Below are 13,115 nucleotides of genomic sequence, written 5' to 3' on the forward strand. Positions count from 1 at the left end.
TTGTTCCGGCCTTGTTTATATCTTGGCAGACCTGAACCTGGTTAGAGAGAACAGGCCTAAGCTACTCAATTTACCTTGGCTGGTCTCAGCTGTCACCGGAGTTGCACAAGTGACTGACCTTGGAGTTTGAGCTCAGTGGCCTGGACGGCCCGTTCCAGTCCAGAGATCCTGGAATGTGCTTATCTTCCCTGTTCCCTTTCCCTTCTTGCCATCCAAACAAAACCAACAAATCTCTAGGCAGAATATGTGTGTGTTAGATGGGGGACAGGAAGGGAGTCTTTTAAAACCAAATTAGTCTGAATCTAGAGAGAATTAGGAAAATTCTGGTGTCAGTACTGGGTCAGGTTGGTTTTGGCTATGGAGAAGAAAGAGTCATAGCTGGGTTTTTTTAGGTTGGGCCCCTCTGAGGCCTGGTTATCCAGGACTAGGAGGACTGCCTGGTTAAGGGTCACTGTGACCTCTGTGTCACTGGGCTGAGATGATCTGACAGAAGCTGGAGAACCCTGCCTTTTTCCTATGAGCCAAGAGTGTATAACAGAGAGGTATAAGCCTTCGATCTGCATAAGGAATCAGAGGAGGGCCTTGGTGAGGTATTTTTGGGAAGGAAACCATATCTTGGAACGCTCCCTTGCACCTTCTTATTTCTACCTTTTTATTACTCCAAAATGTAATCGAATGCCTGGACATGTTTGAACACCTTTTTCCAATATCCTATGCCTTTAGGTGTTTTACTCTTTTGAATAAAGATTGTCCTTTGGATTTTTATATTACCAGAGATCCTTTGATTGGGTTGAAAAAGTGAAAATGGACATCAGGTAGAGAAATAAATCTCTGAATTCCCTTTGAACAGTCTTTTTAAGATAACAGTTTGTCTCAGTTATCTTACCGTATTGTGATCATTTATAATTATATGTCTTCTCCTACTTGACGTGGGTTTAACACTGAGAGAGAGCTTCACATTAACTTATTTCCAGCTTCTAGTATGGTTTATAACACACAGTAGCCTGATTCCATGTATGTTGCGTAAGTTCTATAAAAGCCATGTAGAATGCATAGTTTTAAATGGAATCAGATGCCTACCTTTAAAAAAAAAAGTGCTGAAATTGGTGCTTTTCCTTCTATTAAAACAATAAATTTAGTTATATGAATAGTGATACGTATTTTCTATTTAGCATGAGTGAAGTATTCAGGAACAATAAGATACCATTGAAACACTTTGTAAGTAAGCAATGTATTTTATGATATTTATTACTGTTAATTTCTGAAACCAGCCCAAAGTTGTCCTAGTAAACCATTTGGATCCCACCCTATTCCAAGCAACAGGAAAAATTGAGAGGAAATAAAGGATGACAGGAAGGCATAAAGAAAATTAAAGAATCAGAGGCTTTATATCGCCTATAGAATAGTCTGCGCCTGAAAATTAAAACACAGTTGCTTTGACCTTCATCTCCAGAAACCAAAAGCTCTAAAAATGGAAAGTTTTTTTCTCATAATCGATGGGTGGCAAAACCTGATCTGAACTTACGTGATGCAACTGATTGTTCTTATCTTACCTAGTGTGGATTAGTTGAGTACAGAAATTATATATTTGTTTATAGAATGTTGCAGCGTTGGAGGTCTTTCATAATATATGTGCTTTATGCACTGTATTTTCTTCTTAAAATCTGAAAAATTCTGAATTCTTAAACCCTTCTGGCCTGAAGGAGTTTAAATAAGAGATTAGGACTTATTTATATATAAATCTGATAAAATGAGAGTGATGAGACATGGGAAAGGTGCTGTTGGCTTTCACAGAATGGGAGGATTGGTCCATTCAACAGATATTTGAATATTTACTATGTGCCAAGTTCTCTGCTAGGTTTTGTATTACAAATATGAAAAGACGGGATGTCTTTTTTTTTGTCCACAGAAATAACTATTAGAAGCGGTGTATCAGGAAAGTTTAAAATACTAGAGTTAAGGAAACAAGGGTTTGCATTGCAGATTAAAAAGAAGGAAGACCTAAATCAAGGTGTTAGCAGTAATGGAGGGGAGAGGGCCTATGTAGATCTATTGCTAAGATAGAATTGACTGACTTAGCTACTGATAATGTCTGAAAAATAAGAGGAACAAGAAAGAGACAACTAATGCTGAAGTTTTGAGCCTGCATGACTGAAGATTCTTTAATAATCTAGATTTTATTGGTTGTTTTGAGAGTAAGTTCACAGGCTTTCAATTTGTACACAATTCTTAAAATACGTACCAAAGTCCAAAAAAGTCATGTAATTGTGGTTCTTTTCTAAACAGTTATTCCAGTGACTTTACAGCTTAAAACTTGGAGGCTAATTTCCCTTAATAGAATATTAAATACCACCAGTATCTTCAAATGTTGATATGCTGTTACATCGAAGTCCCACTAATTCACAATTTAATGTATTCACTACATAATCAAATATTTAGTCATTCATAGCACATTAATGAAGTTACTAGGAAAACTGAACTACCACGTCCAAAGAGGGTGCACAAAATTCTGACAGGGAGAACCAAGATCAAGGAGTGGTTTACTTTAGGAAGCAGTTCTAGAAAAAACATGGGAGTAGAAATAATTTAAAATGTTCAAGACATATTAACTGTATGACTGACTCCAAACTGCCATTTAGTATGCTTTGTGTTATAGGATATAAAAACTATCCCCATCTAAGACAATCAAGGTCTTGACACCTAAGACAATCAAGGTCTTCCATATTCAATATCCCATTATTTTCTGGTTGTACCCAAAAATAAACAACCAGCAAATGATTGCGCCTCTTTAAAAAAAAGCATTTACACTTAAAAAATGGGATGAGGTTGAATTCTCCCCTTAATGTTTCTAAAGCTACGAAAAAACTTGCATTTACAAAATGGTTGATATAAGTATTCTTCTGGATTATACGAGAAAGGAGACAGGGACCACTGATGAATGATATTAATCAGACTTGACTTCTTCCTCTCCTGCTTCGTCAGAGGCTGGGTTCTCCTCGATTTTAGTTTCTGTTTTCTGTAGGTAATTCTTTAATTTCTTTAGTCACTTGGGCCTGTTTTCCCTTTGCTCCCCTTTTCCCTTTTCTTTTGCACTTTTTTTGTCTGCAGATTTATCCTTTCCTTTCTTCCCCCCGCCCCGCCTTGGCTTCATTTCCACTTTTGCAGGAGCAGGTTTAGCTGACAACCTCACCGGCCTCCTCTTAGACTCCTCCTTCACTGCCCCCTGGGTGGAGTTGGCCATCCTCCTGGACATCATGGTGGCCGGGCAGGCATGTGCCTGTGGGCTGCGGCGCACCTAGAGCCCTTGCAAAGCCAGGGTGCTTGGCAGCTGCAGCTCCTCCATCCACTTGAGCTGGTGGGACCTGCGAGAGGGGGAGTGGGGGGGTCATATATTGCATTTAGTTGTTAGGCCTCTTTAGTCTCCTTCAATCTAGATGAGTTCCTCAGTCTGTTTTTATTTTTAATGCCCTTGACATATTTGAAGAGTAGAGGCCACTTATTTTGTAGAATGTTCCTCAGTTTGTGTTTATTTGATGTTTCTTCATGATTATTAGATTTAGTTTATGAATTTTTGGCAGGAATAGCACAAAAGTATTGTGTCCGTGGTGTGATTTAAAAAAAAACCTTTATTTTTATCCTAAGTTTTTTGTTTGTTGTCATTTTTTTTATAGAGATGCTTCTTCCAAGCTTTTGTAATCTCCCATTTAACAAAGTTACTAAGTACTTTCTATTCAAGAAACGGTAGGGGATACAAAGACAAGATATTCTTGTTCCAACTAAGAATTTATAATCTTAAGGAAAGAAGGCATCGACAAAAATAACTCCTCTCTTTTATAGTAGCCCTTTGTGATTTGTAAGGTATGTAACTTCAAAGATCCCCAAGTTTCCAAATGCCATGCTCTCATCTAATAACCTCTCCCTCTCCCATTAAATGCTATAAAGTATAACTAAAATTTTTATGGACTGTTTTAGAGCCTTAATGATTATATAAATACAGAACTAAAGTCATTTTTAGAGCTTTTAAAATAAATTCTACCAGTGAAGGAAAATATATACAGTCTGTTTCTTCATTTTAATTTAAAGTTAGCCATGACTTTACAGGTGTAGATGATGATTCTCCCACACAAGCCAAGTTATAGGCTATGACCTGAATCACTGAAGAATTGAAAGTTCCACTACTTTACCTCAAATTTCTGTATCTTCCTAAGAACATTTCCTTTCTTAGCTCTCTTTTCTTTTTTATCAACACTAGTTACTAGATTTCCACAGGAGAAAGTTTCATTGCTTTACAAGAGTCATAGTATGAAGTAGCACATAAAACCAGGTGAGTGAGAAGGCAGGTGGGCAGCTAAGAACCTTCATTAGCTAAGAGACTTACTCCCACACTTTAGCAGGAAGATGTGTGTGGTGCAGTTTTATTCCTGAGCAAGACTGGTATGTACAGTGGGCCTTAGAAGTACTTGTGAAGAATTAAACCATGAATGTTGTTTGTTGAATGCCAGTGGCTTGCTTTTCTTTAGTCTTTTCTTTCTCCCTTCCTCACTATTCCCCTCCCTTCCTGCCTTCCTCCTTCTTTATCTACCTTTCTTTCTTTTTAACTATACAAATAATACATGAAAACATATTCATAATGCAGGTCAGTAAGAACAGAGCCTTTGCTCTTCATGCCTCGCTTCTAATACTTTGCATATTGTCTAACACTCACAGTAGAAAACAATAGAGTGGATGACATATACAAAGCAGTAAGGTTCTCTACTTGCCCTTTCTCTCCCCAAGATAATCATTGTTGTCAAATTATTTTTTGTTTCGTTGGCAAAAATTCTCTTCTATGGAGAGTTGGAGTGATTTAATTTTCTCTTTGGAGCAAGGCTTGGCTAAGCAGAATGTAGTTAAACGCTCTGGGTTTTTTCTATAATATGTGTAGCTTTTCCTTGACCCTCAAGTAAAGTTCCCTATACACTGTTAGAGTGATGTGCCTGTAGCCCCTTCACTATAGCAAGAGAAAGCACGTTCAAGAGGCTGAAGCAGGATGAGTGGATTGGGCTTTCTGGATAACTGGTTTCAGTCATATATGAGATAGTTAAAACTTTCTGAAATGTAACTCTGGCAGAAAGTGCTGCAAATGTTACATAATGAAAGCAATGAAGGTAAAATTTTAATAATTTTCCAAGTTACTCAGCCTGTTTCTGGGAGTCTTAATCCTTCTGTCAAAACAGTTAAGGGAAAAGAAGCTAATGTTAATTCACAACAATTAGGGCTATAAATGTTTTATAAAATCTTAAGTAACTAATTAGAATATTTTTAAAAACTTATGTCGACTGTCTTGCTATCCATATGATAGAACTCTGGATGAATTCAGGTATTTGAAAGGTGATTATAGTATGTATTCCCTTACCCCAACCCAGCCAACATGCAACTGTTTTAAAAATTCTGCTTCTTCCTTTGTTGACTTAATGGCCTTACCCACATAACCTCTACCAACTTAACTCCTTATATTATTTTAGATTGATTCACATTTAAAATACTTATGTTGGGGTGGCTCCATAGTGTAGTGGTTAGCACGTCTGCTCTACATACAGAAGGTCCTGAGTTTGCGCCCCAGGTGGAGCCACGGACCATACGCCGGATGTGCCCATATGCCGGATGTGCCCGACCCCCCGAGTGCACCGGAGGCGCCAGGCTCCAGGTGCACGCTGCGAGTGTGTGGGAGGAGACCAGTTCTTAAGGGGAACGACAACCTCCATAGGTCAGGAGTGGAAGTGTGTGTGGGAGGGAGGATTTAAAGAGGGGGAAAAAAAGAAATAAAATAACAAAATAAAAGAAAATATTTATGTTGTGTAAACTTCAATGAAGAAAAATATTGATTTGACTATTTTTGAAGAACTTTCTAAAAAGGACAAATAAAGGATTAAATTTTTTTTTATAATTGACAGGTAATATGTAATGTAGAAAAAGCAGCACATTAATTTGAAAATTATCAAAATGTCTGCATTTCAGTTGGTTTATTTTACTCATTATAATGAAAAAGTGACACACTTTCCTATTTTTCCTAGCTATTGACCTAAAAAATGGTACTGGAACAGTATATCAAGGCCCTGCAAAAGGCTCTGCTGATGTAACAATCATACTTTCAGATGAAGATTTCATGGACGTAGTGTTCGGCAAACTTGATCCTCAGAAGGTACTGGTCTTAAAATGCTCATTTATTCATCGTTGTTGCTACATATTTAACAATTACAGTTTTTAGCTGACTCCCAAATCCTGATTTATAAGACAGATTTCTTATAACTCTGAAAAAGACATAGTTACCAGTGTCTGGGTTATAGATGATATATTTTTCTAATGGAGTTTCAACTGATACTTTTTCAAACTGAATTTTGGGTGAAATTCTTCGGCATATTAACAGTATAAAACCCACATCTAGACCTTTTAGTAAATTGTGTCAGTTCAAAGATGAAAAGCCATATGATATTAGTAGGTATTTAAAAAAATTAGACATTCATTCTTGATATATAAGATTAAGAATTTGTCTTAATTATCATTGAAAACTGGAAATAGAAGGGTAGAACATAACAGCCAGTGTCTTACTGAAGGCGAAACATTTATGGAAAGCCATGATTAAGACAAGAGTTTTCTCTCTGACCATTATGAATTAATATTGTTCTGAAACTTTTGGCCAGTCCAAAAACACAAAATTAAAGTAACTGCTGTAGCAATTAGAATGGAGGAGAAAAATTTGTTTTTTTTATATCATGATTATGTAGTAAAAAATCCCAAAAGCATCAACCGATTGATACTTAGAATAGAGGAGTTCAAACAAGTGGTCGAATGTACAATAATTATTAAAAAGTAGCTTTCACATAGTAACAAAACCAACTAGAAGATATAATTGAAAAAATATTCGTTTATAATCACAACTTAAACTACAAAATACCAATGACTACCCTAATAAGAAAAGTACAATGCTTATTCGAAGAAAACTATACAAGTTTACAAGGAACAGAGCAATGTGAATAAAAGGAAAATGTTTAGTTTTTCTAGATAGAAAGACTAATTTAAAAAGAACTATAAAGTAGTGCAGTGGTAAAAAATATTTTCTTTGTCATCAGATAAATCAAGGTCAAATCTTAGCCCTGCCACTTACTCTCTAAACCTCAATTTTTCTCACTGTTAAAATGAATAATTATAATAATCCCAAAGGATTGTTTGATAACTTAACCCAGTGATATATATGAAGAGCTTAGTATAGTACTTGGTACTGAGTGATCCCTCAGTTATGTCTTTCCCAGGAGTTTATTTAATACCTACACTTATTTGGGTTCTGGGTATAGCTGAACAAGACAGTATCTCTACTGTGTGGAGCTTAGTTCTAGAGGTAAATGGAAAAGAAATATGATTTCAGGTATGAAGAAAAATAAGTCAGGGTATTAGAGTAGTGGTTGGCAAAGTTTCTGTAAAGGATCACATTGCAAATATTTCAGGCTTTGCGGGTCAGATGGTGTCTGTTGTAGCTTACTCAGTTCTGCCATTGTAGAGTTAAAGTAGCCATGGAAATATATTTAAACAAATGGATGGAGTTGTATTCCAGTAAAACTTTATTACAAAAACAGATAGCTGACTAGTTTTAGCCTGTAGGCTATAACTGGCCAACCCCTGGATTAGAGTGATAGGATAGAAGAACTATTTTAGATAGGGTTGTCTGAAAAGGTCTAATTGAGGCCTGAGCGAAAGGAGGGAGGGAGCCTTAAGGCTAAGGATATAGCTAGTGCAAAGGCTTGAGGCAGGAGTTGTTAGGCTTATTGAAGTATTAAGTGTGAGGCTAGTGAAGCTAGGAAAATGAGTAGTGGGAAGAGTGGTGGGAGGTGAGGTGGGAGAGGTAGGCAAGGGCTAGATGGCACAGGACCTTGTAGATCAGATCTTGTGTGTGATAGGAAGTCATTGAGCCGACAGCATCTAATTTTTAAAGGTCATTTTGGCTGCTCAGTGGAAAATTGACCTTGGGACAGAGACTGGGTAATTAAGAGTTCCTTTTTAGATGTGTTATATTTGAGATGTCTATATATAAAGATTAAATGTAGGATTAAATAAACATTTTTATAATTGCCAGGAATACCAGACCTTTGGCGATGAATGGATTATTCAGTAAATGGTACTAAGCAGTCGCTTAGGAAATGGTACTGCTTTATATCATTCCAGATACCTAAGTCAATCCAGAATAGAATAAAGTGTAAAAAAGAAAAGCAGAAGTAAAAACTTGATGAAAACCTAGGTGTTTATTATTCTTAATGATAATTCTTAAGAGAAATGCTAATTAATATCAGGGTTTTTCTAAACTCATTTGGTTCTGTTACCATCTCCCCAACATCAATGCTATTTATCATCGCTGTAAATATATAGCCAGCCCTCTGTATCCTCTGGTGTCGTATCTGTGGAGGCTGAGGGCTGAATGTATATTTATTGAAAAAAAAAATCTATGTAAAAGTGGACCCAAGCGGTTAAAACCTGTGTTGCTCAAGGGCCAGCTATATTTTATTTAGCCCAGAACTTTGAAATATTTCAACATGTAATCAATATTAAAAATATTAATAGAATATTTTTTATCCTTTTTTTAAATACTAGGTCTTTAAAATCTAGTATATTTTTTATACTTAAAGTACATCTCAGCCAGGACTAATTATATTTCAAGTGTCCAGTAGCCACATGAGCTGGTGGCTACTTTAAAAAGGCAGCACAGCCTTAAACATTCTGTTTTCACTTTACTCTCCTGCCCTCTCTTACCTGACTTCTACATCTATCACTCCACTGATACTGTCTTCCACTGATAAGGCCACCTATGACTATTTTGCTAAATCCAAGGACTATTTCTCTGTCTATGTCTTAATGAACCTTTCAGTAGCATTCAACTCAACTAACCACCAACTTCTTGAAATAGTTTCATCCCTTGGCTTTCATGACACCATGTTCTCCTGTTTTGTTTTCTCCACCTTTGGCTATTCATGATCTCCTTTGGTGTCGTCTTCTGCCGTACCATTAAACATTGGTGTTTCTCAGAGCTCATTTCAGGGCTCTTCTCTAAATAACACTTCCCTTAAATGAATTCATCCATACACTATGGTATTTAAAGCCATCTACATGTTGGCAACTCATAAGGTTTAAATGTCTTAGTTGTCTTCTCTGAGTTCCATAGTGATATAACCAGCTCTCTGGTACTATCGTCTATCTGCCCAAATTAATATCCTCGATAATGTAAGAATTGTCTTGGCTTCCTTCTATACCTCTATATCCTTTCCGTCCTTAATTCTGCCTGATCTTTCTCCAAAATATGTCTTGAATTCATCTTCTTCTCTACATCACTAGGGATATCACCATGACCCAAGTCTCCATCATCTCTCACTCGGCTTACTATAGCAGCTTCCTGACTGGTCTTACTGCTTCTAGTCTTCCTTCTCCACCAGTCGTTTCTCTACACAGCAGCCAGAGTAATCTTTTAAAAACTTTTAAAAATGTGAATCAGATGATAGGTCATTCTACCTGATAAAAACCTCCAAGATTTCCTTTTGAACTTGGATAAAATCCAAACTTGCTCATCTTTCCAGCTTCATCTCATTTTGCTTGCCTCATCACTTATAATGCTAATTCCATTTACATTGTGTTTCCTCTCAGTTCCTTCCCATCAGCTTTTATTCCTTTAATGTCTGTGTATTTGCTTTTCCTGGAATTTCCACCCCTAGCTTTTTGCATGGCTAGCTTCATCCAGAGTAGTTTCTTCCTGTCATACTCTCTAATAGCATTGTGTTTTCTTTTCATAGCATTTATAATAGGCTTTAATTACTGGTTTACATTTTATTTTTGACTCCCCTACTACATTAACTCTATGAGAACAGGGAGAGGTGTCTATATCCTAGCCTAGAATATTGCCTAGTTGATTAGAGCAAGGATTGAAATAAGGAACAAAAGCTCAATAGCAGTAATTCGGGCTGTGTAGAAATTAAAAACTTCTGCATGTCAGACTCCATAAGATAGTCCCATAAACCTGGGGGGAAAAATTAAGAAGATGGTGGTATATAGTATATTGGTATCAATAACCTATAATTAATTCTGGAAGGCACTAAGACCGAAATAGGAAAAATGGGCAGAAGATGTGAACCAATAATTAATGAAAGAAATAGAGATGACTGACAAGTATAAGAAAAACCATTTCCCCATTATCTAAAAAATGCAAATTAAAGCGTAAATTTTTGCCTCAAATTTTTAAAAATTAAAATAGTATTGTTAAGATTGGGATAGGAGAATTCGCATGTAGGTGGAAGGACTATTAATTTGGTATAGTCTCTCTGAAAAGCACTTGACAGAGGTTCACCGGCTTTTCTTCCTTTATGATCTCGGTACTTTTTCTTGCATAGTAGTACTCCTAGGCCAAAAGAAGTACCTAAGGGTGCAGTTTATTAAGTAGTTAGATACAAACAAGAGTAGTTTTCATGTCGTATTTGAATAGTGTCACAGTACTTCCCTCAAAACATTTAATATTTCTTAGTATCCCTGTTGGTTTGTTTTGGTACCCTGGTATGCCACGCTGTACAGTTTGAAAACTGTGACAGTATGGAAGTATGGTCAAGACCTTATTTAAGAAATGTGATGATTTAGTAATTCTTCTAGAAATCTATTCTAAGAAAATAAAGCATAAAGATTTATGTACAAAATTCTTCCACTTAATTACAACATCAAATGTTGATTTATTTATTTTAAGGCATTAGTAATTCTTATTTTAGATTGTACGTTCCTCTGAGACTTTAGTACCTGGCAAGCAGGTCTAAGTACTGGGTCCTCCTCTGCAAGAGTCGCAGACTATGGTTTCCATAACTGCACAGTGAAAGCAGTCTTTGTTTTGAAATTCCAGTTTGAAAAACACCGATTTGAATCCCTAGCACTTTTGATTCTTATCGAATGAGTTCTCCCTTACTGTTTCTGGGACAGAACATTTAAGTAGTTTTTGGTTTTCCTCCAGCTGATAAGGATTTGCTTCTGAGATTAAGTTGCTTTTAGTTGATAAACAGTAGATATTGTTGGGCAAAGAGCACCTGAGTTCAAGAACAGGCCTTTCTTCTTGCTGCCTCTTGGCCTTGAACAGATTATTTAAAATCTCTGAACTTCAGTGTTCTCATCTGTCAACTATGGGTAGGAATTGCTGTTAGGTCCAATTCAAGTTGATAGCTGTGCCTCTTAAGTGAAATTATGTTTGTAGGGCTGCTTTCTAATGTTAAGTATACATGGATAGTACTATTTTTCTTTTTTTTTAGGCGAGGCAACCCTTGGTTGACCTCACAGATTGCAAGGACATTGTCAGCTTACAATCTTTATTTTTTACATCTACAGCAGCTGGTCTTCCTAGGTGGTCTCCCATCCCAGTACAAACCACGCCTGACCCTGCTTAACTTCCGAGATCAGACGGGATTGGGCTTGTTCAGGGTTGCATGGCCGTAGGGATAGCACTATTTTTCAATCTAGCTCAAAATCTAGGGACTTCTTTTTTACTTCACATTCCTCATTATTTTCTCAGTAAGCTATAAAAAACTGATTTTTTTTTTTCTTTTACTGATAGGGAACTTGACACTGAGAGAGAACTTAAGCAACTTGCATAAGTTTCTGTTGTCAGGTCAAATACAGAGGTGATGCAGGAGCTCTTAGTGTTTTAATGTGACAGTCTTTTGCTTGGTAATAATGAGTTTACTATTCTGTACCGCATGCCAAACAATAAATAAGCTATGCACTTCACACGCTATTTCATTAAACTTAAAACAAAGCTGTGTTATTTAGGTACTGTTGTCATGCCCTTAATAGATGAGGAAGCTGGAGCTCCAAGAGGTTACATGATTTGCCCAGGCTCAGCAGGCTAGTAAGTGGTAGAGCCTAGATTTTAACCCAGTCATTCTAATGCTGTAGCCCAGGGTCCATTCACTACTTTGTTACACTATCTTCTTTTGTCATCATATATAGCTTTCTATTTCATGAAGATGTAATAAATATTTTTTATCTGCTTTTAAAAGTCTTGAATTTAATATTTTTATTAAGGATACAGTAAAACTTTTTATTCATATAGTCTCAAATTCATGTTTAAGAACACAGACTAAAGCCAGAAGCATAGGTTAAAGCAGAACTCCCAGATCTGTCAATTCAGGTAAGTTATTCTGTGATTTTCTAAAATATACAAGGAGTCTTTTTTTTTAGATATCAAAAATATGATATCTATAATCATTAAACTATCATTGCTAGATAAAAGTTGGCTTTGTTGTCTAGAACTATAACTCAATTGTATTCAGTCTGAACAGTGATCTTTTAAAAAATGAAAAAAAAAATGTAACATGATAAAGGTTGTACTCTTCTTCCCTCTCTCCTTTCCAGGCATTCCTTAGTGGCAGACTGAAGGCCCACGGGAACATCATGCTGAGCCTGAAGCTTCAGTCGATTTTTAAAGACTATGCTAAGCTCTGAAGGATATGCGCCATTATTAATAAAAATAGAAAAACACTGTCTTTACTTAAATATGCCATAGCGATTCAGAGAAAGTGATCAAAACGAAGATGCAGGGGAAATTGCTTAACATTTTCAGATTTCAGATAACTTTTCAGATTTTTCATTTTCTACTAAATTTTCATGTTATCATTATTTTTACAAGGAACTAAGCTGGCTTGTAATTATCCTTCTTAGATCTTATCTTCATAATAAAAAATTTCCACCCAAGTCTAGTCTCTTTAGAATTGTGATAGCATTTATAAGTTGAAAGGAAAATTAAATGAGTAAAGGCCACTTTGATGCCATCTATATTTTGTTTTGTTATTTTCTCTTCTCTAATTTGTTGGTACCCCAAGTTTTAATTTGAATTTCTCTATATGTACTTGCTTTTCATACATTGCTCTAATAGTTTTCTGCTTTAAGGCAAGAGAATGGCCTTTGTGTTCCCAAATAGTTTTCCTTCTTATTGTTTTGCTAGAAATTCTTTACTTTCATATAATGCTTGTAAGTCTACCAAATATATAGCTTTCTTCCTTAATCAGTAATCTTAAATCACAAGGTGTTCACTAGCAAGTAGTGTCATATCACTGTTTTCCCTAACATTT

The 13,115-nt window shown here is 36.1% G+C and overlaps 1 protein-coding gene and 2 pseudogenes across 4 annotated transcripts in view; 1 reads left to right on the forward strand and 2 right to left on the reverse strand.

Moving 5' to 3' along the window:
• The window catches only part of HSD17B4 (hydroxysteroid 17-beta dehydrogenase 4), an 81,378-nt gene extending 68,561 nt beyond the window's left edge, over positions 1–12,817 (forward strand). For 3 of the 4 annotated variants that reach the window (XM_011358276.2, XM_023529567.1, XM_023529568.1), the window contains 2 exons: positions 6,054–6,181; positions 12,400–12,817. In XM_011358276.2, coding sequence (XP_011356578.1) covers positions 6,054–6,181; positions 12,400–12,489 — 218 coding nt within the window. In that variant the 3' untranslated portion in view covers positions 12,490–12,817. Of the gene's footprint in view, positions 1–6,053; positions 6,182–12,116; positions 12,144–12,399 lie in introns of those variants that run through there. The other variant, XM_023529566.1, reaches the window with a different exon arrangement.
• LOC105290859 lies at positions 2,745–3,357 on the reverse strand (annotated as a pseudogene).
• On the reverse strand, positions 11,365–11,483 carry LOC111738493 (annotated as a pseudogene).
• Positions 12,818–13,115: the final 298 nt, after the last annotated feature.

The sequence above is a fragment of the Pteropus vampyrus genome, unplaced genomic scaffold (assembly GCF_000151845.1).
Source record: "Pteropus vampyrus isolate Shadow unplaced genomic scaffold, Pvam_2.0 Scaffold39, whole genome shotgun sequence".
Lineage (NCBI taxonomy): Eukaryota > Metazoa > Chordata > Mammalia > Chiroptera > Pteropodidae > Pteropus > Pteropus vampyrus.